Source organism: Diospyros lotus, chromosome 6 (assembly GCF_014633365.1).
Source record: "Diospyros lotus cultivar Yz01 chromosome 6, ASM1463336v1, whole genome shotgun sequence".
Taxonomy (NCBI): Eukaryota; Viridiplantae; Streptophyta; class Magnoliopsida; order Ericales; family Ebenaceae; genus Diospyros; species Diospyros lotus.
In genome coordinates this window covers 7,795,349-7,823,191 of record NC_068343.1, presented here as the reverse complement: position 1 = coordinate 7,823,191, position 27,843 = coordinate 7,795,349, and the positions used below count along the sequence as shown (strand labels likewise).

Below are 27,843 nucleotides of genomic sequence, written 5' to 3'. Positions count from 1 at the left end.
GTGGTCTGGGAGTGTTGGCAATTGTCAAGCCAAGGGACACACCCACCCAACTTGGATTTTGAAATTTTGAACACTTTGGGTATGGATATGAGCGTGACTGCTGGCTCACTTCACTTGGATGGTGACCACACCTTTGACATTAACACACTGGTCTCCTCCACTATTGTCACCCGATGCCCCCTAACATTAGCTTTTTGTATTATTGCAAGCATCTGTAGGACCATCTGATGTTTTTGTTTGTCAATGCCTCAATTATTGCCGCCAAACACCACATTTTAGGAACAATAAGCAGCATTTGGTTTGAATGAAAATAAGGTCCTTATTACTCCATCCATCAATCGATTCGACCAAAATTAACTCAAGTAGACACTTGCTAACGCCAGAAGCCTGAAGCCCTGAAGCCATTAGTACGACGTGAATGTTCGTCCATTCTTGTTTCAGAAACAAAAAGAAGCAAATTGAATATCTGGGCTAGGGATACAGCTTTTGATCGCTATCTTGAAGTTGTATTTACATGTTTTAAACAAACTGTATTTTGTGTGTATTGAATGGCAATGTCTGGCTGCCCAGAATGAATTCTATACAATTCTTCGTCTGCCAATTGAATTAATAAAGGTCCATATAAGTGTAGGCTTATTATGACACAACCAGCAACATTTCACTGGTTCCCTTCTTCTCCGCAATCTGTTGTGGATCCTTTATTAGCTTTACCCGAAACGCTACCTGCACATATTTGAAATCTTTGAACCCACAAGTTTATAGAAGCACGCACATGTTCGTAATATATGTACAAGCTAATTGTTGAGAATGGAAACATAAGTTTCATTGAACTCTCATACCACTTGTTATGAATTGAACCAAACAGAAAAATATTTTGTATTTCACAGGGAAGATCAAAATGACAAATTTTTCGTTGTGTCAGAAATAAGTGTGTAATGGAACAATGAAGAAGATCTCACGGTTCTAGGCCTATATACCCATGCCCTAAAAGCACTAGCTGGGCTCACACTCTCTACCTTCTACATCTTTCCAAGAGAAACTAAACAACTTAGATATAGAAGCTGTAAGGGTGCCCTAATCCTCCTGTGAATTGGATCGGAGTACAGAAATCTTATTTCTCCTCTGAATTTGATTGGGTTAAAAGTTGGAGTTGGTCTAGAATTCACACAAACACAACACTAATTGTGCTATTGACGCACACACTAGTAATACACAAGCAGGGGCGGATCCAGCGACTGAGGCTGGCACATGTTTATACACCGAGTTTTATTCAATATAGCTATATACAATAAAATACCTCTTCCATGGTGCATGTATATAGCAGGCACATGTATATAGCTATATACAATAGAATTCAAAGCTATACACAATAAAATTCTGCATATATATTTACGCAGGGGCTGAGGCTGGCACAGGCTGCCCGTGCCAGCCCTCCCCAGATCCACCCGTGTACACAAGTAAAACCAATTGTATTTCGTGGACGAGCCGGTTGCCAAAATAGTCAGATCAATAGAACAAAAGGTCGTTTTCTAGAAGGAGGGAATCTTAAAATGCTAATGGCCATAATAACGGCCATATATCAAGTTAGTATGTCATGGTTCCTAAGAATCATTCGAGGCAACATGTGAATACTCAAAGAATGCTTCAAGCGATCTTAAGTTAATATTCACATGGCAATTAAAAGAAATTATCACCTTTCTATCAGAACCAAACTCAACAATGTCTGATGGACGGAGACGAGCAGGGAAGTTGGGAGGCACCCGGTAACGCCTTCCTTCATTGCTACAGAAGCAGAGAATAAGTGAAAATTCTTGATAATGCTTCATAAGTAGATTTCGGAGAAAATGAAAACGGAGTTATACTACAACTTACTCCGTGATCCAGGTGCCTTGTTCACTCCGCAAATCTGTCAGGAAAAAGGCACCATCCTTGCAGCTTATCCGAGCATGGGCTTTGGAGACCTGACATATGAAAGGCCTCAGGACTTGTGATCACATGGAAAAGTATGAAATTACAGCAATAAAAATGAAAGAGAAAAGCAAGACAACTTTGCAGATCACCTGAGGTGAGGGTAGGGCTATTGATATTCCAGGAAAATCTGTATGCGACACACTCCTGCAATCACAATAATACAACATTTTTATTTTTATTTTTTCTGAATTATAAGGGGGTTGTACGGAACATGATGCAGGGATAGATATGTGCCCACTTTAATAGATATAGAGAAATTTTTGTATTTTAGTATTATTGTTGTTACTATAGCTATTTTTGGTGAGACAGATAACCAAATGAATCACACTAAGATCTTTTCAAACAAAATTTCGTATTATATCCCTGGCAATTACTGGAAACTCCAAGTCAGTTAAAACTACCATTTGCTCCCAAGTAATTTAGATAGCCGAGAGGCATAAAGCCTTACCCAATTATGCAAGGTTGTTTCTCATCCCTACTTAAGAAAATAGGCTTCAAAACACCATTTGCATTCGCACATGGAAGTAGACACCACCTGCACAACAGAAAGGCAAGAAGCACCATGATAAAGCACGTGTACATGGCAATGTAATATCCTAAAGAAATATTTTCCAGATTTGGGATTTTTACACATACTCTCCACTGGCAGCACGTTCAAGAGCGTCATCATCTTCAAACCATTTCCTCAATTGATCATTAGCCTTCATTAATTATTGGCCATAAGCATTAGAACAAACATCTAACAATCAAAGAGCTAATGTGTACAGAATTCTAAGTGTTTTGAGCAACATACTTTGTCAGATAGTCTGCAACATAATGATCTGCCTTCAAGCTTTGTGCTGCAAAACGCAAAAGAGTTTGTCTTTTCAACTTGAAACAAAATTACATGATTTCTATGCTTACATTACTTAATGCAATTCCCTTTTCTCCTCAGTTCAAACTAGATGCATCATCAATTGCAAAATTAGTTGATCTAAATGAGGAACGAGTGTTTCTGAGCTATTCAGTAGATCCTTTAAAACAGGGAAAAACATGCAATGCCTCAGTCAGCTGTTCCATGAATATGTTGATACTTAAGAACTTCCAAGAGGAAAAGAAATAATGAGAAAAAAAACTTGATAACATAAAATTAAAGTTTGAAATGCAAGGGCACAAGCCTTTCGGGTGATCAGAGGAGCAATACTATAAAGAAAAAAAATAAAGAAAAAAATAAAACAAAATGTAAGTGAAATAAACTAGTTTCTGATCAGTACTTTAAAATAGAAAATAAAATGCGAGTGAAAATAAAATAGCTTCTAATCAGTACATTATTTTCCATATTTACTACTTAGAATGATCCCTTTTAGCAGTTTTAGTGATTGATAAAAAGAAAAGCAGGATGGAAGTATGAAAGTTTTTATTAAGGACAACTGATATGGAAAAGGTTTATCTGATCTAACCCATTACCGCCGAGGACCCAACTCAACATCAAAGGCATTGCAATGTCAATAAAAACTCTGCCTCCAACTCTTCCTGGATGTGGAATCCTGAACTTGGTCAAAAACTGCTAGACAGGCAGAATATACTCTTAATGAAATGTGTGAAGAACGCCATAAAGATCTAAAATTTGTTTTAATTAGAAAACTGCATGCATCTACTTTAAATCCCTACCGATAATGGACCAAGCCCTACACCCAAGTATGCCTTATAAGTTGTAGCCATGATTGCGGCCATTCGAGCCAGTCCATGGATAACAGCTACTCGCAGTATTCTAGCTTTCTCATAGCTGCAGAAAATTGGGCAGGAAAAAAAAAATACTTGAAACATAGAAGAAAATGTTTCCATATTTGATCTAATGAAGCTACAAATCAGCTAAAATACAGAAACAGATGCACATTAATTTGTTTAAAGTGATCTGTAATATTATAAGATGGAAATTTTGGAATGGCACTGGTATTAGATTAAATGTTTGAGCTATTTACTGAGATATGTAGCCCTTTTTGTCATACAATCTCATAACAAGACTCATAATGGTACAACCACCTCTTCACACGTGTAATTGGCATTCTAAGTGGATACATTTTCTCAAACTTCAGTTATTGCTAAGGCTTCTTAGAGAATGCCTGAATATGCAGTATCACCCTCAACATTTAGATTCCTTGACAAGGAAAATTGCATTACCTCCTCAAAGAAGAAACAATATCAACGGGACTTCCTGATTCAATGCTCTGTTCCCAAGCTTTATCAAGTTCCAGAGCTAGCTGATGACTATCCTGAAATTAGAACAAACTAGTTCAGCAAAGAGTGTGCTTCTATCTTGAGGTGATTTGTTTCATAATGTCCATCATCTGCCTTCTAGTCTCTACCAGAAATGAGTTATGGAAATATATTGATTTCTATTTTTTTTTCCCAGGGGGTGGGGAGATAGAAATTGTAATGTTCATTTACTTCTTAGACAATAATTTTTATTAAAAGCAAGAGGAGTTCAAGTCCAAAACTATATTAATGACATTTCAACCAAGAATAACATAAGAAAAATGCTAGCATAAACATTTCCAACTTTAGTAAGTGGAAGAAATAGTAATCAATGGCATCAAATCCAAGTAAAGGAATATAGCAAAGTATAAATCAAATAATAACCTATAGCTTGTAATACCTCTTGGTCGTATGGAATCAAGATATAGCAAAAGAAGTTATACCTCAATGGCCATGCATCCACCTTGGCCCAAATTGGGCTGCATCGCATGGACAGAGTCCCCAAGTAATGTTACACGACCCTTTCCCCAAGTAAAAGTCGGTGCACGATCGTAGATGTCCCGTCGAAGAATTGCATCTTCATCCGTGGCAAGCAACAAATCTATCACATTGTCACACCAACCCTCAAATATCTTCAGCAATCTTTGCCTTTTTCCTGCCAATAAATAAAATAGAGAAACATCCCCAGTCATCATCACCATCCTTATCCTTACTATTAGACAGTACTTGCATGAAAATTTTCCTCTTGCCAGTTATTCTTAATGACCAATCTTCTGTTAAAATTTCATATTTTTAGAATCCATGAAATGGAAACAGTACTGGAGAAAAATATTACCAGTAAAAACAATTATTGGATATAAGAAAAAAGCTCAATACTAGTTTTCGAAAAAGCATGTAAGAACTAAGGCATAGTAGAACCAGGAGGCAAGTTCAGCAAACAATGTGAGCCACAAGGGATCAATTGTTCATGGGTATATGGTTAAAAAACAGCTACCAACTGCACCTGCAATTATCTGCACCGCTCACTGTGATATTTATGCTAAAAGATCTTTCATTTCATTAATTTCATGCATCTTCCATTTTCCTTCAACTGAAGCTGTTCTTCATGTTTAGTACAACAACAACAATCACAAGCCTTATGTATACTTTTGTAGCTGTCAAATAGTATTATAATTTCAAATGGTGAAGAAACTGTTTACTATATTTCTACATATGCATGTGGATATGTGTATATTATTCCCCAGGTATTGCAAAGGTTTAACAAGTCAAATACTATCAAAACATTTATGACTGCAAAGTTATCTGAAAGTAGTTCCATCAAAGTCATGGTCCTACAGTAAAACCAAAAGCATCTGAAGAATATATACCAGTGGAACCATCTACACCACCAGGTGGTTCCTTGTGAAATGCATACCACTGCATCTTTCCAGCACCAACATCTGAAGAAACAAAGTATTGTTTGTGTCCTAAAAATACACGGTACCTTCAAAAAGAAAATTCAATGAACCTCACTCTTGAGAAGTAAGTTACAGAATAAAAAGTCCAAGTAGATAAAAAAAAGTAAACCCATAATGCACGAACTAAGGAGCATGGCATACCCAACAGACTCAATATCAGCAGGTACAAAATCTGCAATACCAGTGTAACAAGTGTAGCCTGAATATGCAGCTTCCTTGGGTCCAAACAAATTTCTTCTCACCTGTCCAAAAGAAAATGAATATTATGTAATTTTCATAATAATTAGAAAATCCTAAACATTTTCCCGATGAGTAGACTCTTCACCGAAGGAATAACATAATACTAGCAATCATCCAGTTTTTGGCATATCCCTTCAAAATTTACTTTTTGTGGAAATTTAAACAAGGTGTCTTATACAAACTTTCAGGGAAAATAAAAAATAACACAAAATTTAATACACTAGGAGACCCACTTACAATAAGGTCAGAACAATTTTTGCCATGAGATAGTTTCTACTGAAGATGATTATCGTCAAAACTACCCCAAAATCAATGTAATATGCATCTTCGGCACCCAATTGCCTAGATATGTACTAATCATGTGGTAAGGTTAGAAATGGCCAGTGTTAGCCACATATTGAGACTCATATTTGAATCACAAATAATAGAACATGGGTCAGGAAGTTGTTCAAAATGTGGCCTGGGTTACTAGGGCACCTGACCAATTTTTTAGTATGTTAGGTAGTCAAACAGCGTATCTAGGGATAATAGATGTGAAGATAAGCATAATGGCAAGGCTGTAAGGAATTGAACACCTCAGGATAGGATAATAAAAATTTTTAGGGGTTTGCAGCTTGGAGGTTAAGAGAAAGGTTCACCATGGTACCTTGCCTAAATGGATAGTTAGTGCCAAGAGCCTATTTGACTTGGAAAGGGAGTCATATTTTAGTTCTATTAGGAATAGGAGCCAAGGGATGAGTACATCCATTGATAATCCAAACCAATTTGGTTTAGGATTATCTTTATTCTTACGGAATAACCCTTAAGGCAAGACTAACACTTAGGGATAACAGAGGTGAAGATAGGCATAGCAAGGCTTGAGACAGTGAACACCTCGGATCAGATAATTGAAAATTTTAAGGTCTGTGGCTTGGGAAATTAAGACAGAGGTTCGCTTGGTACATCAGCTAAATGGATCATTTCAGTGCCAAAAGGCAATTTGAATTGGCAAGGGAGTCATATTTCACTCTTTATTAGAAATAGGTGCTAAAGGGAAGAGTGATTTTCCAAACCAGTTTGGTTTAGGATTATACTTATCCTTATGGAAACCATCTCTTAGGAAAATTGATTACTATAGTCGATTATATCATGTGATTCCACCTAAGGGATTCACTTCATAAATACACAGTAATCCAACATCCATAATATTGAGGCGTGCTTTGCCTCTCCTACTTTCTAGTCTTAGTACTTTGTCTTTCATCCCCTTTTCACATCCTTTTTACTTGCATGAATTACTTTTATTTATAGACAAGTTGTGAACTAGTAATTTGACGTACTGACAACAATTTCATGATAGCAAAGTTTATAAATGAAAAATTTTCTATAAGAGAAGTCTATCAGGAGCATGATATTTCACCTTTGACCATATTCCATCTGCACCAACTAAAAGATCACCTTCATACCGCTGTCCATTCTCAAGAAAAACAGTGACCTACATGGACAAATGTCAATTCACAGTATGGTAAAAAATTTATTAGTGAGTCAGCACAAAAGAAGAAGATCCTTTCATCATATGTTGCAGTCCCTAGGTCAAGATGTCAATAGGAGTCCTCAACCTTTGAAGTCAATATAGAGGCGCATACAGAGATAATAAGTATACAAGAATTCTGGCTCAGGTTACCTTATCACCATTATCCTCAAAATTAACAACATTACTCCCATTCATAATCACATCTTCCCCCACAGCATGAGCTAGGATTTGTTGCAAGGTCATGCGACTAATAACTCTCGTGACAGGTAACCCCCGTTCCGCTGCAGGCGTGAATGTGTCAAACTTGATGTACCTGATAACCAACTAGGCATCGTTATATTGAAAGGTGCTTAGATAAAACACTTTCACCTAAAAAAGGCTCATCAGCAAGAAATAATAATGATAACTTTTTGGTGCAAAGGAATTCTGTTCCCTTTTCTTTAGTATGAAGGAATTTCCTAAGAGGGGAACACTTTCTTAAATTGCATCAGAGGATAATAGGATTGAGAACAATATGTTGAATATTCATTAGAATTTACATTGGATAATAGAAGCTGCTCACAAGTCAAAAGCATACTGCTTTCATTAATATTAAACCGCAAAAACTTATAGGCTGCCTCTCTATCCTTGTGATTATAACAACAACAAAATCTCTGCTGTGGATTGAATAATCCCCTCAAAACACTTCTAGTGCTGAATTTGTTCCTCCTATTGACAAATGGTTTCAAGTCCAGATAAAGGAGGACAGCTGTGTTAGGTAGTCCGACAGCCAGTGTCACATTCATTAATCAACTATTATGAATTCTCTATCATTATGACTATAACATTAACATTATTTATTGCAGGAACCTTTTCTGTTTGGTACATGAATGCAGTCAGGAACTTTCCATAAAAAGATTTAGAAGAATATATCTCTTACAAACCAGGAGCTTGGAAATCTTGAGAATTCTGTGAAATTGTATACCCATAACCACTGAAGTTCCACTAGGAGATGCTATTTTCTCATCTGAGCTCTTAGAAACCACTGAAGTATTTGGAAATTACTAATTGCTATACAGTCTGCACCTGCAGAACCTGTGCCTTAATGGATAGATATAAATACGCTGGACCATACCGGCCCAACCTCGGCCCTCGGCCCACTATCCAATCTCGGCCCTTAGCCCACAGCCTGATCCCGGCCCAACCTTAACCCAGTTCTGGTCCTGCGCTAGCCCACAACAACATCATTGCAGCCGTATGCTGGGTACTACCGCTTTCGCCCAAAATCACCCATCCTAACATGGTTGTCGCCCAAACACGCTTAGCCTCGGCCATGGGTAAACCAACTTCCCCCACAACATCACTGCCAGAGGTGCTTCCATGGCCCGGTAGGGCCTCGACTCAAATCCACATCCTCATCCCTCAAACCTTAGGGCTTCTCACAAAACAGAAGGTGACCAAGAGCGATCGTATGGTGTGCAGAAACAACATGGAATGCTTGCCTTTTATAGACATAATAAGGAGCATCCAACGGCCCAAGGCCGTCCACCATCGCCCCTAACACGATCTCACCACTAACACGATCTCACCATGCGTCCCAGCATTAATGCCCTGCATCTGGCAAACGAAGAGCCGCCACGTACTTGAGCAATTAATTCCTGACAAACATGCCCTAGGGAAGTGGTGCACCTCGCGTGGGAAAACGCCCCCTCACCTTCGTGAATGCGCCTCCTAGGGAAGTGGCACACCCCACACTTGAAAACATCGCTTCACCTTCAAAGGTACCCGCTTTGGGCCCCACGCCGCGCGTGCATCCCAAACATAATACCCAAATGTTGACCGTTGGCTCGCCGACCTCAGTATGCCCCCAAGCGCCCGAGTCTACCTCGGCGGGCGGACCTCAGGTCTATCCCAATTTCGCTCAGACTGCCTTGGTCCCACCTCAAACTATGCCTTGTATCAAACAGACATCGGCGGACCTTGAGTTACTTAGGCCCACCCTGGCAAGGGGACCTTAGGTCCACAACAGTTTTTCTCTCTCTCCCTGCCTTGCAAGACAAGGCTTGAAGAGACAGCCACACGGAAAGCATAAGAAAACGAAAATGGATGCAAGAGCCAAAGCATACCCGAAAATATCTCATTTATTTGATACTAAAGTAAAGTGTCTACATCATTTACACAACACAACACAACAAAAGAAGAAACCAAACAAAAAGAGGCAAAAGCTATGTTAAAAGCCGACGGCAGGTCGGTCAAGTTGATTAGGGATCGGGGCTTCACCAAGCTGCTCGCTAGTCTCCCCCGGCTAACCTCCCACCTCCTGCACCCCCTCCAAGGCCTTGCCCTTATCGGTTGGGCCCTCGATATCCGAGTCCACAAGCTTGCCATCCACGATCTTCTTGAAGGAGCCACAGTTGGAAAGATCCACCTGGGATAAAGCAACTAAACTTGCACCAGAGTTGTGTCAAAACCGTCAAGATACTACTCAAGGGCCTCGTTCTTCAAGCCCCCTAACACGACTTCCAGACGAGCAACTTCGCGAAGGGCGGTATCTTGTTTAGCCTCCAGCGTCCCAACCCTCTCCTTCAGCTCTTCTATGGCCTTCTAGGTCGTATCTCTCTCCGCGGACACCTTTGAGAGTTTAAACTCCCGCCTCATGGCCAAATCCTCAGCCTTCGCGGCTCGGGCATGCAGCTCCACTGTCTCAGCCGTCAGTCGCTCATCGACCCGCTCCTGCGTGGTCTCCCAGGCTTCCTTAGTGTTAAGAGTAAGAACACATCAATCCCTCTAGACTCTCTCAACCCAATAACTCATAGAAATCACTCAACACCTCCAAGAATACAAACGATATAGAGAATAACAAGAATAAAAGAAAAATAGTAAAGAACAAAGCAATTTATCCTAGTTCAACCCCAAAATATGGGACCTACATCCAGACTGATGTAGCCTCTTTCCAATCCACTATCTAGAAACAATTCTTAGGATGATTACAGAGAAAAACCAAATACTCACTCAGCCCATATAGCCTGAAAGCTAACTGGATTCCCCGAGATTACAAACTTATCCCCAGCCTTACTCTCAGTCACTCAAACGATCCCAACCCACAAGATAGTAACAGAAAATCTCTTGAAATGAAGCTTTCTCTTGCCTACCCCCATGATCCCTATTTATAGGCCATAGGGACGTGAGTTTACAACTGACTAACTGCATGACCGGAACTACCAAACCTGGTCAACTGCCTTTCTAGAAGAATTCTCATACTAACTTAAAACAGAAAAACATACAAATGCAAGCATACAAAATACCCATTTGAAATAAAGTCCTAATCTAGTACAAATGACATAACACTTAGCCTTCTGCCTCATTGCCCCCAGTTTTCTCTTGGCTTCCGCAACGTCGTCCTCTGGCAGCTTTGCCTCGATCGCCAGTGACTGGGTAGCATTGGCAACACGAAGAAGCTGTATTTGTACCCACCGGAACAGCCCGAGGTACCCTAAGGAAGCATGCCTCTCCTGATCTATATCCAGAAAGAGATGATTCATGATAAACCTTCCCGGCCGGAAGTCATGGCTCCAGAGGCTTCGGGGATCATTCTCGACATCATCACAACCCCACAGCTTGGCCTCGAACGCTTCAAATGCGAGGGCACTGGTTCATCCTCGGCCTGGCCGGAGATCGAAGGACCCGGCACATCGGTAGCCTGATCTGAGCTTGAAGGCCCCGGTAAGTCAGCAACTCAACGCCTCTTCCGTTGTAGAGGAGCGTCCTCGACCTCTACCATTGCATTGAATGGAGGAGAAGGGATAGCTTCAACAACGGAAACCGTGGAAGGCCCCAATTCGTTGGCAACTCGATGCCTCTTCTGTTGCAAAGGAGCCTCCTCGACCTCTGCCATTGCATTGGATGGAGGAGAAGGGACAACTTCGATAGCAACAACCGTGGAAATCAGTTGGACAAGGACAAAGCCCTTCAATTTCGTAGTAGCAACCTTCTTCTTGCCAACCACTGCCCCAGAGGGTGGCATGGCACTCTTCTCTATCATTCGCCCCATCACCTCCTCTTCCGTCAAATTGGGCGCCACCAGATCTAAAACGACAAACACCAGCATGGACCACGGTCAATGAAAACCAAACAAAGGAAAGACGACAATAGCCTACCCATGTACTCGGATAAGCCCTCGGGATCCCCCTTGAACTCAATAAGCCCTGTAGATTCAAGATGGGGAGAGAACGCAAACGCATCTGCCAAGGCTTGACCTTTCGAGCCTAGACCCTCGTACTCCATGTCTATAAGGGAGCTTGGCTCTGGCTACCAACATCTGGGATACTTCTCCTGGCCCAACGTGTCCAAGAAAAAGCTGAGCTCATCCTTTTTCGAAGCCACCTTGAAGAAGCCATCTTTGAAATTCTTATAGGAGGAGTGGAAGGCCTTCGGCAGCTTCCTCCCCGGATGTCCAGTCAGGGAAACCCAACTACCCTTCCCGGCCCCCTTCCAATGATAGTAGAAAAGGAAGACCCCCAAGTTAGGTTTGCAATCCAAAAACTCAACCAGTACCTCGAAACCACGGATGAAGCCCCAACTGTTTGGGTGTAGTTGTGTTGGGACAACGTTCAACGTTTGCAAAATTGAGTGCTGGAACTTGGTTAGGGGTAGCCACACGCGTAGTTGCGAAAAGAATGTCTCGTACATGTAAACAAACTAGGCGTTCAGGACCGAGCCGCAAACATGCTCTTCCTTCTCGCACGGTCGGCAGATGAACCTTTCTTCCATCCTCAGTCCCAGAGAGGGAGAATACACTCCTCATTGCTTCCATAGACAAATCAGTAACATACCTGGATGCAATCTTGGTAACCTCCTTGCTTACCCAATCATATGAACGAGTGGGGTTTGAAGTCAATACGATCATCAGCAAGCGGACTAGCAAGCTATCCAGCCGATCGGAAGATCTGAAGGCCAAAGAGTCCGTCCAAGACAGATGAATAATTAGAGACGAGTACGAGAAGTACGCACATGCGGAAGGAGTGCATATTTATAGGCATCACGCAAGTGACCGTTGCGATCCTTCCAGGTACCCCGCAATTACAGCCCTAACAAGCTTGCCCCACCTAGCGTAGTGGGCTGCCTCCACGCCTAAAGACGGCGTCTCACATTCTCAGACAAGCGTCTCGATTTTCAAAGCCTACGTGCAGTCAAGTAAGGGTGTCATAGCGACCCTCTAAATTCAAAATTAAAGTTACATCTAGACAACTCGATAGGGCGTCGAGCCCCACACCAAAACTACTCAACAAATAACTCGGTAAAGCATCTACAAGCTCGGACACCCCCTCTGCGAGCATCTGACCTATGGGGGGCCAAGAGCCATACCCACCTACCAACCTACCCCTACTTAATGGACATCTGGCCCTCAGATGTAGCAAGTTCACAAAAGAAACCAAAAAAATCAAGAGCTACGACAAAAATAGAGCATTGCAAATAGCGTAAAAAGAAATCATTTATTTCCAAATAAGGTGGCAAAGTTACAAGACTTGTCCATTACAACAATGGAAGGCCTACGTTATCATGCAGACTATCACAAAGAAAAAGGAAAAAGCAAAGAATCATGACTTGATGAAGGTCTTAGATAAGGATGCCGGAGTAAAATCAACAACCTCGGCATCTTCGAGCACTTCATCCTTGGGCTGTCGCAACTCAGCTGCCCCCGAAACATCGGCCCCCTCAACTTGGCCCCCTTCCGCTGGATCCACAAGATGGTCGTCCTTGATTTCTTTGAAAGGCTCGAAGGCCGAGAGATCCAGCTCGGGGAAAGTAGCTCGAACATGGGAAAGAGCCATTTCGTACCCCTCCACATATCGAAAGGAAGCCTCACTCGCTAGCCTTTCCGCCTCAACCCGCACCCTATCGGCCTCCTCTTTGGTCTTGCTTGCCTCGGCCTTCGCCTTTGCTACCTCGGACCGAGCAACTGCAATATCAACTTTCGCCTTCATCTTCTTCTCGATCACCTCGACTTTGGCTACCACAACCTCCGCCTTCAACCTTATCAACTCTGCACTAGCAGCGTCGAGCTGGCTTTAGAGAACGTCAACTATAAGACACTACTTAGAGTGAAGCAATTTGGCCTCTTTGGCCCGCTTCTTTGCCTCGGCAGTGGCCGTCTCCACAGCCTTCCTTACTTTCCTTTCCTTTTCGCTAATCCTACTTCATCTTGGTGAGCTGGCCCACGATATCTGCCACAAGCGATCGACAATCTGCAACAAGATGGAGTACCTGGCGCTTGACCTGGTGGAACGCAGTAGGTTGCCAAAGATCCAATAACCTCTTTCGCTCCGACAACGAATGTAGATGAGCATCAATGAAGAGGTTGCTTCGGAAGTCGGGATCCTAGAACAAGACCGAGTAAGTTTTAAGCTCGACAGGACCGAGCTACCAAATGGTCTGGCCTCCCCTTTAGAACCCCTCTGTCACTTCTTGTGCTGAGCCAGCTCCACGGAAATGGCAGGCTCCCCAGGACAGGGAATCGAGGCCTCAATAGCAACAACCGTGGGTAGGGACCGCACGACAGAAGGAGCCAACTTTGGTAGGGCTAAGGCCTCCCCTGCTGCCTTGTTAGCCGACGTGGAGCCCGACGTAGTTTCATTCTTCCCCTTGGGAAGTGCCTTAATCTCTTTCTTGGGAAATTGCGGTGCTATTTTGCCTACAGAAGGAATACACAAGCATAAGCATATGCGCGAAGCAAAAGAGCAAGCAAAGCGATAAACTGCTCACGCACTTGACAAAATCCCCACAACGCCCCGACACAATCCCTCGGTAATGAAAGGAATCCAGATTCAAGGAGTTACCTAGTCAAAGTCGTGGGCGGAAGGAAAACGTGAATAGGAAGCACAATCTCGACCATAGGCCCTGAAGACACCAAGAGCCTGTGGGATTGCGGGAATTTGAAAACAGAAAAAAGCAAGGAGTAGAAATCCTAGGCAAAATAGGACTTTTATAATGGTCATTGAGCGACGCATCCGATGATCGAAAGCCATCCATCACTGATCCACCTCTACGAAGCCGCCATTTGTCACACATTTAAGACCACAAAAGGGGTTGTCAATTGCCAGTCTACAACGTCCCACCTCCCCAACGTAGCACCTTGAATCTCGAAATCACATGCGCCCGCGTATCAGAGCATGAAGAGAGCCGCCTCATCGTAGGATCCGAGCTAACTTTAGGTACCCGTAAGACCTGCGCCCACGCAGGCGTAACAGCATGTCGGCTAGGCCATCTATCCTAGTCGAGTCCTAATGACAACTCGGCTACAAACCTCGGCTAAGAAACAAATTCACCCAATTTTCCCTTTTTCTAGCTCGGATGCTCGCTTCGCAACCAACTGACTTGGGGGGCTGTGGACTGTACTGGCCCAACCTCGGCCCTTAACCCACGGTCCAATCTCGGCCGAACCTTGACCCAATTTTGGTCATGCGCTAGCCTGCAACAACATCATTGTAGCTACATGCTAGGTACTCCTATGCTCACTCAAGATCCCATCCTCGTTAATGGCAAATCCCCATCCTCGTTAATGGCGGATCCCATACCACTGTCAGGGAGCCCTATCGGCGCCGGATATCCAATCCCATCACCCTGCAAACGCACAACGCATGCATGTAGGAGGTCCTCTCCTCCTTCTATATAAACTAGCTCTCCCCAAAGCCAAGGTATGTTTTTCTTTAGCCTACTGATACTTTTCCATTTTACTCTCTTACTTACTTAAGCATCGAAGTGCTTGCAGGTGCCAGGCACCCCCCGGAGTCCATCCCCTGCCGTTGTGAGGTCACGTCCGACCGCCTCCCTTTGAGCCGGAAGGAACATGCGTTAACCTCAGAGGTAGTTTGAAACAATAAGTGCATCTCAGGGCACCCCGATTATTCCAAATTCTATTGCCACATTTCTAATTCTCCTTTCCCAATTACCCTTCATATGAAGAAAGCTTGCAAGTATCATTAAAGAAAATACAAAATTCTCATTACAGTTCCATACATCTCAGCTTGAAATTATAAATCTGTTGTCACACCAAACCATTAGCAACAGCATCATGCTTGTAATAAACATACAAGCAACTGCACCACATACATGCATATCTGAACTATTAATTGATTGAAACACAAAAAAGGAGTAACCAACGTACCAATTACCAGAAACACCGTCCACCAATCCATTAATCCGATCACCGGTGATGCAGCCAGCCTGCATAACTTGGTCGGCAACCTCCAAATCAATAGCTTCCAAAGCAGCCAAGGCATTACTTTGTATCTGAATTGGACCCCTGTACTGTCCCTCTCCTCTTATGGCACTCAAGTCCTTCTCGAACACCACCACCTCAAACCCCTTCCTCTTGGCCGCCAAGGCGAAAACCAACCCGCCGATGCCTCCTCCGGCGACCAGAATCCTCAACTTTTTCCCCAACGGCAGCAGATTCCCGTCAATTGCCGGCGCTTCAGTCGCCACTTTTGCCCTCACCATCCTCTTTGCTTGCCCAGTTTCTTTGCTTCTGAAACCGTAGTTACAGTTCAGAGTGTGTAAGAATTCCAGTGAGAAGGCTTTGGAGACGGGAATTGGGAACTGGGTTCTGGAGAAAAGCGTTGGGGATGCGTTTATTGAGCTGTAAAGCACGGCCGAAGCCATGGTTTCAAGCTCTTGCCGATGGGAATTCAGGTCAAGAAGAGGAAACAGAAGAATGGGAATTCTTTACCTTTTTCCCGTGGAGAAGGAAAGTAGAGAGAGAGTAAGAGTTGGGGTGATAGTTATGGTGGTGGTGGGGCAAGGAAGGATGAGATTCAGGAGCCAATCCATGGCCAAGAAAGAAGCCTCAAATGGTGGAAGCTGCACCATTGATGGAGATTCCCAAGGCCATGTGTCATCTCCACGTTCGCTCAGCTTCATTAGTCACCGTTAACAAATTACAAAATATCTTTCAGGCATTGCTGGTGCTTTCTGTGGTGGCCAGTTCCACTACCGAATTGTTATAATTATCGTGTCACCGCCCAAATGGATAATCTTTGAATAACGCAAGTCAATTCGATTCGGCCCGGATAGTGGTAGAATGGAGTTTCTAATCTTATACAGCCATTGCATTTAATACTCAAAAACACTTTTATTATACTTAGCCTTTGCATTTAATTTAACACTCGCATTATCTATTATCCCATCTATTCTTTGAATTGAACAACAGGATTCATAATTTTTAGAATCTTTTACTAGTCTTGTTATTTATTTTTGTATAATAATCTCAACAGAACATAGGTATAATTGATGATGATTTAATGATAAAGAGGGAGATCAAGAATTGTAATAAATTTAACTTTGTGTTTTAAACATGAACAATGCGAGATTGGCAAGGAAAGATTATTCATTGATTCATTGGATTAGTAAAGAAAGACTCTTGAAAATGGAAGTATGGGAGCTAACATTGGTGATGATAAAGATTGATGTGATGTGAACCAGATTAAGAAATAGCACTCAAAAACCCATTATTTGAGTGTTTGGAGTTCATTTGTCTAAAATGGTTTGACAGGATAATAAGTTGAGCTGAGATTAGGCTGGCAGAGATAAATGACAATTAAAGTAGTGTACTTTCAGTTTTCCTTTTAAGTGATTACAGTCATTGATAAATGACTTAATTAGAATGTTGTACTTTCAGTTTTCCTTTTAAGTGATTACAGTCATTGATAAATGACTTAATTAGAATGTTGTACTTTCAGTTTTCCTTTCAAGTGATTACAGTCATTCGGATTGTTGTCAACTTAGCAGTGCGATGTCTTATGGAAATTATGTGATTTAAGGTTTGGGAATTATTAGAAAAAAATAATATAACTCTCGATCTTGTTCTTATTGATCAAATAAAAGGACTGTTGTTAAGTTCTTTCTTAGTTACTCCTTTTTTTTTTTTTTTTTAAATACCGTAGTAATTATTAAAAATATTTTATTGAGTCGAGATGGTTGTTTAAGATGATTTTATTGATCATTAATGACTATTTGATACTTATTTATCAAGAATTAAAGGCCTTTATAGATAATAAGAAAAACACAATATTAAATTGACCTTAGAAGGCCATTTTATTAGACAGGAATAGAGATTTTGCAGAAGTTGCGTGGACACTGTCCTTTGACATTCCACTTCTTCCAAAAAATAATGGCAAAGGGCTTTTCATTTTGAATAAAAGGTGTTTTGATCCTTTCAATTTCACAATACATTTATTACTTCTAATTTTATAACAACCACAAACTTGGATCCAATAAACATAGCATATAAAACACATGTGCAGGTGTATGTGAAGGCAGCATCATCATCTTCTTCTTCTTTATTCCCAGCACCGGTGACCTCTCGCATTTCTCATTATCGTTAACCAACTTCTTGTCTTCCTCAACCCGACCGACCCTAGTCCATTTTCCCTCGCTGCAAACCAACCTTGGCCACGCCTTTCTCATCACTGAATCGACGATGGCATCGAGCAATCAAAGTTTGTGTTTGTGAATCGAATGCAACAAGGGGTAGCAACGATTCGTGTTGCATGGAAATAGTGGCACCAAGTACGTAAATGTCGATTTGTGTTTGTGAATCAATGGCATCATTGAGCAAACAGAGTTGTGAATTGACAGCACTGAGTACCACCGAGGGTCTTCTTTGTCTTTATCTTCCTTTTCTGTAATGACAATTCGTGTTGCAAGGAAATGGCAGCACTAAGCATGGAAATGTCGATTCATGTTCGTGAATCGATGGTGGCTCAACTTAGTTTGTGTTTGTGAATCGACGACGAATGTTAGGGTTAGGGTTGTAGGGTCGTCAGCTTCGACCTCTGTAAGGCTAGGGTCGTTGGCTTCGACCTTCATTCGTCGTTCGCCCCACTTTCTCTCTTACAGCATCAAGACACGTGAATACTTCTCATTGGTCTAGTCAATAATATGAAACCATTTCAAATCATGTCTATGCTTATTGAACCCTAAGTGTGTGATAATTACAAAATTAAAAGTTAAGAGACACAATAATGAATTATTATTTGAAATTAAAAGTTAAGAGACATGATAGGTTGAACTTAAAGTTGACTTTTTATCCAAAATTAAAAAGATATTTTAATGCCTTTTACCAAAAGAAAATCATCATCATCTAGAAGATCAACTTGTACATTAAACAATGGGGAGGAGCAACATCAATTGGTCAAATTCAGGTCACTAGTGAAATAGGATGCATGTTTGACGGGATTAAAATTAAATAATTAACGTCGGCGGTGCCACTGCCACCCCATTACTTTAATTAAAAAAGATTGTATTCACATTTAAGTAGAAATAGGTAAAAATTTAAGAAAAACGAACATAAATAAATGTGATTATAGTTAGAAAAATAAAAAAAAATTAACAGTTACGTTTATGGTTACTAAGAAATAATGATGACCAAGTAACTGTAACTGATTTATAAGGATTGACAATTATATTTAGCTTATAAATTATTAATTTTAATATATATATTCCTAAATAAAATATCCTTAAATTATAATTTATTTAGGTCAACAAAATTGTAACCTTGAAATATATTATGATAATATCCAAAAAAATAGTACAATCATTTTCATAAAATATATAATGAGTATAAGTATAATTTAAGATTTCCCATTATTTACTTTAATAAAAAACTTTAATTTCTGTTTTATAAATTTTATATAATTATAAAATTTATTAAAATAATTATGAATAAAATTCATGGATATGGTTAATCCATTAGTTACCGACACAATTATAAAAATTTACAACTGTACGATTACAAATATAAACACGATTATAAAACATAAGATTACAATTATAATTATAATTATAATTATACTAAAAAGAACCCATAAATATTACTGTTTTTCTTACCACTTTTTTTAAGTATATATTAGACAAAATTTTTAAATATACAAAATAACTTATAAATTAGGTATATTAAATAAATACATAAAAAATTGTATTTAAATCTCTCTCTAGTATCGCTATTTTTTATTATTAAAAGTCATTAAATTTATTAATATAATAGAGACAGAGACCTAGCATTCTTATAATTTGATGCTCGTCTTATCTCTTTACACTTAATAAAAAAAATGAATTAGTTTAAGCAAATTTTATAGAAAGGTATGTAATAGTTAAAAAATAAAAGGATTAATTTCAACTAATTTTAAAATATAAAAATAAATACTTTCACAAAATTTAAAAAATCATTATCATACAAGAATAAAAACCACATAAAATAACAAGGGTACGGATGCATCAAATTACTTGAATCTTTTCCGAATCCCACCCAATTGTGAGATTAGATTGACCCTAACAAGATTATATCCATTTAAAGAATATTGCTAGAAATTAATTGTTATATTTCACCATTAATTGTTGAGATAGTGAACTAAGGTAGAAAATAGAATGTATATATGATTGTCACATCAAATCTCTCATCTTTTCTCTATTGTCATGTCATGATCGTCATTGCCAATATTGATGTCATTGGCTCTACTCTTTTTTCCCTAACCATTTGCTGATATTGCTCTTTACAATAAAAACTCCAATTTAATATCCAAAGAGATAGAAAGAGATAGAAGATGACGGAAGGAGATAGGAGATGACAGTGCCGCAACATCGTCTCTACTACAAATCCATCACTTGTTTTCTTTTCATTGAGATTAACAACCCTTTTTATGATTTCTTTCCTTTTCTCCCACTCTCTTTTGTTCAATCACATCCTTTGCATGGGGTTTTTGCTAGAAACCCTAAAAGCAATTTGGATTTCTCTAAAACCCTAATCCTAATTGTGGTAACCATGCACAATTGATGTTTTCGATTACAATTTCAAAGGATTGAATATTGCATTGTCATCATTTTTTATTATGGTTTATTGGTTACACATAAAGAGGGAGAAAAGTCAAAATCCCCCATTAATTATATTGAGGTATTGAGTGGGAGACAAAAGAGGTGGATGCAACGATGAATTGAAGAGAGAGAGAGAGAGAGTTTGAGTAGAGTTCTTAAGAGGTACCAGTGTCTATGGTGGTGCCGTCAATCGTTCAATTTAGAAAAAAAAAAAAGGAAGAGAGGAGAAAAAAAATCTAATATGACAAACATGCGGAGGATCTATTGTTATCTGATAGTTAATGATGAAATATATAAAAAGATAATTAATAATAATATATAGAATTATAACAAAAAGTGAAGTTGAGTAATTGGATTGGTCGAATTAAATGCTGTGATTAAAATTAAAACAAATGTGAAAATTAAGTATTATTTTGATAATTTGCGCTAAGATAAGTATTCCACATCAAAACCTGGACGGATGTGAAGTTGGCGTCTGAAAACTCAAACAAGGCTCCGGGGGTGACTGTTTGAAGCTGATGAGTTGCAAAATTTGTCGTGAAAACGACAGAGCAAATAATCAAAGGATTTTGCTTGACATTGCATGTGGTCTGCATGCAGGCAGTAGGCACCAAGAAGATTTAATAATTTGAATTTGGAATTCGTTTTCTAATCATGGCCATGGCCAAATAACAGGCATCCACATAAAATTAGATATAATTGGATTCTTTTTCGTTTTTAAAGGTCTGTGGTCGCAAGGACCACACAGCAGAAGTCATCCTTCAAAGAACAAACAAAAACAAAGACCCTTCAACACAAAGACAAATTGCTTTCTACTCTTTTTTTATGGATAAAAGAGTGGAATTGGGCCAAGCAGCAAATTTTAGCTCGTCTCTACACTGGTAAAGGCTGTTCATTGGGTTGGGATGCATCATCATATAATTAACTTAAATTAAAAATAATTGAGTCGGTTTATTTTGATTTTTTTTTTTAAATTTAATTCAAGTTTGGATTCAAAACATATAACATCCCTTTGGGTTTAGGTTTGAGTTAGAAACTGAAAAATGTATGTATTTGTGGAGGGGGGTGGGGGCAATGGGGCATACTGAAAAATGTCCAAATACATTGGGGATGCAAAGGGGGTTGAGTTTTGAGTACATAAGCATGTGAGTGTAACAAAAACGTAGTAGTAGGACAAGAGCAAGTCTGAACTCCATCCTTGACTTGTGGAACGTCACATGGACTGACATCTTCGCTTGATGCCCTCCCAACCAAAACTTCAGCAAGTCTCCCTGCTCTCACAGGCATTTCGTCGAACATAACACAGTAACCAATAGTAATAACCAGACTCGCAGACGGGCTGTGTAGGCCGACCCTGAGATTCATATGCTCCATTGATCGGAAAGGTCCGGCGGTAAGATTTTGAAAGCTGAGTTTATTATTATTATTATTATTATCGGGGGTGGGGGGTTGTTTAAATCTGCTACCAGTGTTATTTCCCTTTCGCATTCCAAGATCCCGCTAGCTGTTGCTTCTGTTTCGAGTTAGGCGTTTGAGTGTGAAGTTTGATAATAAGAGCGGGAACAAGGAGTACAAGTGTTTGACAAAGATGGGTAAGCCTTGCCTCTCCCAGCTACTAGACAGGGCTGATGGTGCTTCCGAGCTTGGAGTCGCATTTACTGCACAAGCTTTGTCTATTTTCTTGCAATTTGGTGGTTGAATTGATGATGTACTTTGGCCGTACCTGATTGGGCGCTGGTTCGCATGCACACACGTTCCAGTTATTTCTGGATGGTCACCCATTGGCGTAGTTAGAATATGCATGTACGTGTAGGTAAAAATGGGAGGTAAAGGAGAACTATGTGAATTTTGGGGAAATACCGCACCCAATGATAGATGAGCCCTAGAATAGGCCAATAGGCCTAGAGTATTATTTTGGAAAGATAATCTGAACCATCAATGTGTTATGAAAATTGAATTATTTCAGGTCTGTAAGTTTATTTTTCTCTGGAAAAATCTAGTCTTTATAGGGTGACAGTTGGTTTACTGCACTTGGGTTTTGCTACATTTGGGCAACTCAGGGTACCATGTGACCTGCTATTGGCCACAATTGAGAAGCATGAGGAGACCGCCTATTTTGTCTCACAATTCAGGTACGTATACAAGCCCAGGAACACCAGATTACCGAAATGGCAATGCAGGCGGAATTCAGAAGGGATGGAGTTCGGAGCGAGTGCCACCTCCATCAAACAGCAGCCAGAGACTCATAAGTTCTGCTGCCTTGTCACCATTCAGTAGTGGAAGGACTTTCCCGTCGAAATGGGATGATGCTGAGAGATGGATTACTAGCCCGGTTTCAGGGCTAGGTGTTGCTAATACTTTTCTGGCACAAGCTCAGAAACGACCCAAGTCCAAGAGCGGCCCACTTGGCACGCCTGGTGTAGGGTGCGCTTCTAACCATTCCCCTGCCATTCCGGCTCTGCAAGAGGGAAATGTTGTGAATTTCATGGCAGGCTCGCCCTTTACAACAGGAGTGCTAGTGCCAGATGCTGTATCTGTTCAATATTCTTGTCACAGCGGTATTCAACCAAACCCAGTTCATATTGGAAATGCAGGGCTTCCGACGGCTGGTCTACCTGGATGGGCAGATTTATTAAGTCAGTCTTCATCCAGTTCTCAAGGTAATACGATTCCTGCTTAAAAGTCCACTTCCGAACAATCTCCTAACCTGCATTACAAATTACGAAATTAAAATAGCTGAATAATTACACATTGACATGGTTACATAATTTAGTGGACAGCTCTCATCAACACTGCCAATTGTTCTAATTTATCTTGGCTGGCATAATCTTGAACTCCATGAACATTGGAATATTCTCTTCTACAGCCTTGTAGCCTAACCGTGAGAAATTTTTGTATGCTGGAAAGATTAAAGTGGTGAGACTCAATTGATAAATGTGATTTTGACGTCATATTCTCAAAACCCTATAATTAATGATAGCAAATGTGATGTTGGCCCATTCTTTTTCCTGGATGCACCCAGCCCCTGTGATAGAATGCAAATGATGGTTGTGGTCCTGGCGTGGAATCTTGGTTTGTGAGTATACAGAATGGTTAGACGTAAATTAAGGTCAATAAGATTGTCTAAGTTGAATACCGGGACATATTTAATCACACTTTGTTTGTACATTGCATGCACAAGGTGGCAGTGTATTGTTGACACATCCCACTGATGGCTAAATAAAAAAGGTAAATATTTCAGATGCACTGTAAAATGCCTACACCCAAAGGAGGCATTCAAGATGGATGTCTGGATGCCATTTAAGCCCAGACTATGGTGCACAACAATTTTTTGATATTATGTTTTCTAATCTTGCTTGTTACTGTGGGGTCAAATATAGATGAAAAGCTTGATGACACCAAGGATGTAGAAACCAAGGCTTCTCTTGTTTCACGGCGGGATGTGGCAACCCAAATGAGTCCCAGGGATAGCACAAGCTCATCTTCCAGAGGAAGATCATCATTCTCTACCTCCCATCCCTCAATCTTCCTGTTCCGGGGCTGCACCACAACCATTCGTCTGAATTGGAAATCAGGGATCTTCAGGTAGACAAAGAAAGCCACAAGGCACCGTAAAGAAATTGGACTGAGAAATATGAAGAATGGCCCACCAGATGTCGAGGAGCTAACTTTGTCTTGGGACATTGCAGACACAGCAGAGAACAGATCAAAGTATGTTTACCTTCTCACTTCTTGTTCTTTTCCATTGCTTGCTTATCAACAAACTAACTTAACCGACCTCTACACCATTAGCATTCCAATAACTGGATGGAACGTAAGTGGAAAGGCTAAACCTTAAATTGTCTCATCCCTTATATATTTTAATTGGTGTTCAGTAGAGGTTTAATCACTATCTGTCCTGCAAGTATTCTGACCTAAGTTTCATGGCATAGTTAGAAAGCAGTTGTCTCAATATTTCAGATATAAAACTATCTCCTACATGAAATTGTAGACCACACATAAGTACTTTCAGTATTCTATGCAACAGTAAATCTAAAAGGGAATTTTAACTGTACGGCTACAAGACTAGCCTTGTTGCATGGCACGGAATGTTGGACAGTTAAGTAAAAGCATGTGCAAAATATGAGTGTAACTCAAACGAGGATTAGAGGAGGTCACAATGAATATGCAATCATACAAGAAAAGATGAAATTAAAAATAAGATCATCCGTAATAAGTTTGGACTGACACTTATTGAAGGTAAGATGTATGAGATGTAATTAAAATGATTTGGAAGAAGTTTGTAGGAAAAAAGATAGAGCAAGATTGAAGAAAATTTGGTAGTAAATTCTTAAGCATACACCAGATATAATGATGGCCTTATAGATGTGGCCATGGATAGGGATGATTGAAGAACTAAAATCCATGTAGCTCACTCTATCTAGTGGGATTAAGGTTTGATGTTTCTTTTTTTATGCTGTTCTCTCTGCTCCAAAGGAACGGGTAGGATATTTTCATGAAATGACAAACTAGTTTGAGTATTCTTATCACAAGAAAGAAGTGCAAGATTATTGCAACTAACGATTCAAGAAATTTAAAACCATTGCAATCATGAACAAGAATAAATGCATAAAATGCTCTCTGACACTGTTAGTCTTTCAGCTCTCTTACATTATCTGCCACTTCTGCAGCCTCAAAATTCTCTGAAAAGTTGTCCTAGAACTTGCTGAAGTCTGTAATCCTTGTCAAGCCAGGTGTTAATCGAGCCATAAACTTCTTAGATAAAGACATTTTCCAAGTCATAATCTAGAGGTGAACTGCATGTCTACCATGATCTATCAAGTAAAAGAAAAAATTATTTACCTTGAGAATATTTTCACAATCCATCTTCTTACACCACTGCCTTGGAGGTAATTGACACTATGCTGATGTCTCAAGATGCCCATTGTCTCTCTCATGTATCTGAAGGTTTCACTGGGCTCGGGAGTTATAGCAACATCTGTGACTCAGAAGATAATTCCTAATCTAAGCTTGCTTGTGTATTGTCAACACTGGAAAGATCAACTTATGTCTTAATTATTGAATTAGTATTTTTTTAATTATGTCTTAATGATTCTAGTATTTGCATGTTATTTAGTTGGAATTCTGTCAAATTGACGAGTGTTGCTTCTGGATTACTTAATTGTAAACTATATACAAAGATGTATAACCTAGATCATATTCAATCAACTATTAAGATTATACAAATATATCACTTTATATGTTCAAATAGTTTTACACTTGCCAATTGTTTGATCATTTCCGTCTTGCTTCCAAAATATTTCCTTGTCTAAGCTAACTGAAGCCGTACATCAAAACATTATTTTGATCCTTGGGAGCAGCTTAACTGTTCTAGAAGAGGGTCATATATCTCTATAGCTCATACTTGCTAGTAAACACAGTCAACCATAATCAAACATATATGAACAGATTTTAGTATATTAACCTTTCACCTCTTGCCTAGGCTCCAAACAGAGGAAGCCAGGATAACTGCATGGGAGAACTTGCAGAAGGCAAAAGCTGAGGAAGCAATAAGGAAACTTGAGGTTATAGTTTACTCATCATTGTGCTTAACATACAGTCAGAAGTTATTAAAAGGAAGAAAAAAGCTTTTACTTCTAACACCTTCCTATTCTCTAACAGTTGCCAATCTTTATGAGATATATCATGACAGTGCAGCAAACAGTGGATTTCACACTAACACCAACTTTGGTTCAGATGAAATTGGAGAAAAAGAGATCCGCCTCTATGGATATGATATTGAACAAGTTGCGAGTTGCTCGGATGAAAGCTGAAGAGATGAGAAGCTCAACATCAGGTGGTTATGCTCGTGCAGTGCCCAAGACCTCACATAAAGTTAAGTTTTTCCATAGGTATGTCAAACTGGTGTCGCTGAGGGGCTGCTTTTTCTGCCACGCATCCTGACCTATGTATACTGCCCTGATAAACCTTGAGATCAGGTAAGTCCTGTTTGTTTTTTTGTTCTTTTAGTATGTTGTTGATGTCTGACTCTTGATTTCTTTCACTATCCAAATATCAGGAAGCTTGACTACAAAATTTATGTGTCTAATTATCATCTATAAAATGTATACAACTAGCCTTTATGAAGTAAGATATTTGATATCTTTATATCTTTCCTTAATCAAGAAGGTGAAAAAATTATGCCCAATGAGTTTATTATCTACCAACATGCTTTTATGAAGATGGATTACCTGTTCCAAGGAATCAACATTTTTTTTTTTTTTGGCTAGGTAAATTAAATCAATAATTCACATACTAACTTCAATTATTCCATCCCTTGCCTTAAACTGGCAATCAACTGACAACAATTTGATTAATAACCAAACTTTGTTTGTTTGTTTGTTTATTTATTTATAACTGTGCATAGAATTCCCAGTGCCACTATTGAAGGTACATTAGTTTATTAAATCTTTATGGTGTCATATTTCACTTTTGACTCTTGTTCTCAAAGTAGAGGAGGATTATCTGAATGTGGATGTAAATGCCATTCGTTTGGACTGAACTATAATTAGCTCAGATATTACCTTGTGCTTTCTTTGATGTCAGATGAAAAGGCATGGACAGTCAGAACTCTATATATTACGAGTGTAAGTTGCTGTTTCTCATCGCCAAGGTGTTTTGGGCTACAATTGAGCAATCAAATGGGTGGATGACCCACTGGCACCTACTTTTTGCAAATAGAAGGGTTGGTTCTTGGTGTTTGCCGGGGACATTGCAAATTGTAAAGCTAGTTGTTGTTGCAAGATTCGGGCATATAATTCTGATGTGTATAGGAAGAGTAGTAGATTCTGGTTGTGTATTGCAGGATTACTCTATTAAAACCTAGTGATCGATCTACCCAGTATATATTGTGTTTCCAATCTCAAACTGGAGACCCTTTTCATTGTTACCACCTACTTGCTGTTACAATGGTGTGAAGTGAAGAACTCTATGACTACCCATAAATGAGGCTTTTTGCTATGCAAAAATGAGGAGGAAGAATAGATTTTGTACCCAATTTCACTCTTTTTGTTGTACTCTTCTACTTATCTCTAGTGTCACATAGTAGTCCTCTCATGCCAGCAACATCACCGGCTAACCCCTTCTTCGCCACTCTCTACATTCTAATCTCCTCAGTCCTCTCCTCTTACTTGAGCCTCATTCAATTGTTGCCTCTAATTCTCAATCCTTCCCCCGACTTGTCCCCACATAAGCAAAGTTCGTGACCTTCCTACTTTTAAATAGCAGATCTGAAATTTTTGAATTATTTTTTCAGACACAAACATTAGTAATAGTACATATGTATATATGTGTTTACTAATATTAATGATATTAAAACTTTTAGAAACATTTCATTCCGTGTAGATTGACAAGTCTAGAAACAGAAAAGCCTAAAATCTAAAAATTTAGACCTCAACACAATTCTCTTTTACAATCACACGAGGTTTTTAACCTGGGGTGATTATGCTAACACACCAAACATATGGGTATTTGAAGAATTATCCAGATTATAATTTTAAATGTCTTTTTGTTTATATTTGATTTGCAAACAACTTAGTGAGATGT

The 27,843-nt window shown here is 39.7% G+C and overlaps 1 protein-coding gene and 1 pseudogene across 2 annotated transcripts; one reads left to right on the top strand and one right to left on the bottom strand.

Moving 5' to 3' along the window:
• Positions 1 to 384: 384 nt before the first annotated feature.
• On the bottom strand, positions 385 to 16,232 carry LOC127803668 (zeaxanthin epoxidase, chloroplastic). Of its 2 annotated transcripts, none has more exons than XM_052340084.1 (16): positions 15,557 to 16,232; positions 7,564 to 7,726; positions 7,300 to 7,374; positions 5,805 to 5,905; positions 5,574 to 5,689; positions 4,650 to 4,861; positions 4,132 to 4,223; positions 3,622 to 3,736; positions 3,411 to 3,517; positions 2,765 to 2,810; positions 2,608 to 2,672; positions 2,420 to 2,506; positions 2,061 to 2,115; positions 1,873 to 1,961; positions 1,695 to 1,782; positions 385 to 723 (listed from the first exon to the last, which is right to left on the bottom strand). In XM_052340084.1, exons 1-16 carry the CDS (start codon positions 16,051 to 16,053, stop codon positions 637 to 639), a joined length of 1,995 nt encoding a protein of 664 aa, XP_052196044.1. In that variant the 5' UTR covers positions 16,054 to 16,232; the 3' UTR covers positions 385 to 636. The 2 variants fall into 2 exon arrangements, with proteins under 2 accessions (XP_052196044.1, XP_052196045.1); XM_052340085.1 differs by having other exon boundaries at positions 3,411 to 3,514; positions 15,557 to 16,228.
• Positions 16,233 to 21,106: 4,874 nt separating this feature from the next.
• LOC127803727 (uncharacterized) lies at positions 21,107 to 27,447 on the top strand (annotated as a pseudogene).
• The last annotated feature ends 396 nt before the right edge of the window (positions 27,448 to 27,843 follow it).

Bases quoted from the DNA above. Each gene is read 5' to 3' on its own strand.
- LOC127803668 (XM_052340084.1), bottom strand. From the start codon at position 16,053: ATGGCTTCGGCCGTGCTTTACAGCTCAATAAACGCATCCCCAACGCTT. The intron at 2,811-3,410 runs GTTAGATCAGAT...TGCGTTTTGCAG, and splicing joins TGGGTCCTCGGCGGTAATGG to CACAAAGCTTGAAGGCAGAT. The intron at 1,962-2,060 runs GTGATCTGCAAA...TTCATATGTCAG, and splicing joins TAGCCCTACCCTCACCTCAG to GTCTCCAAAGCCCATGCTCG.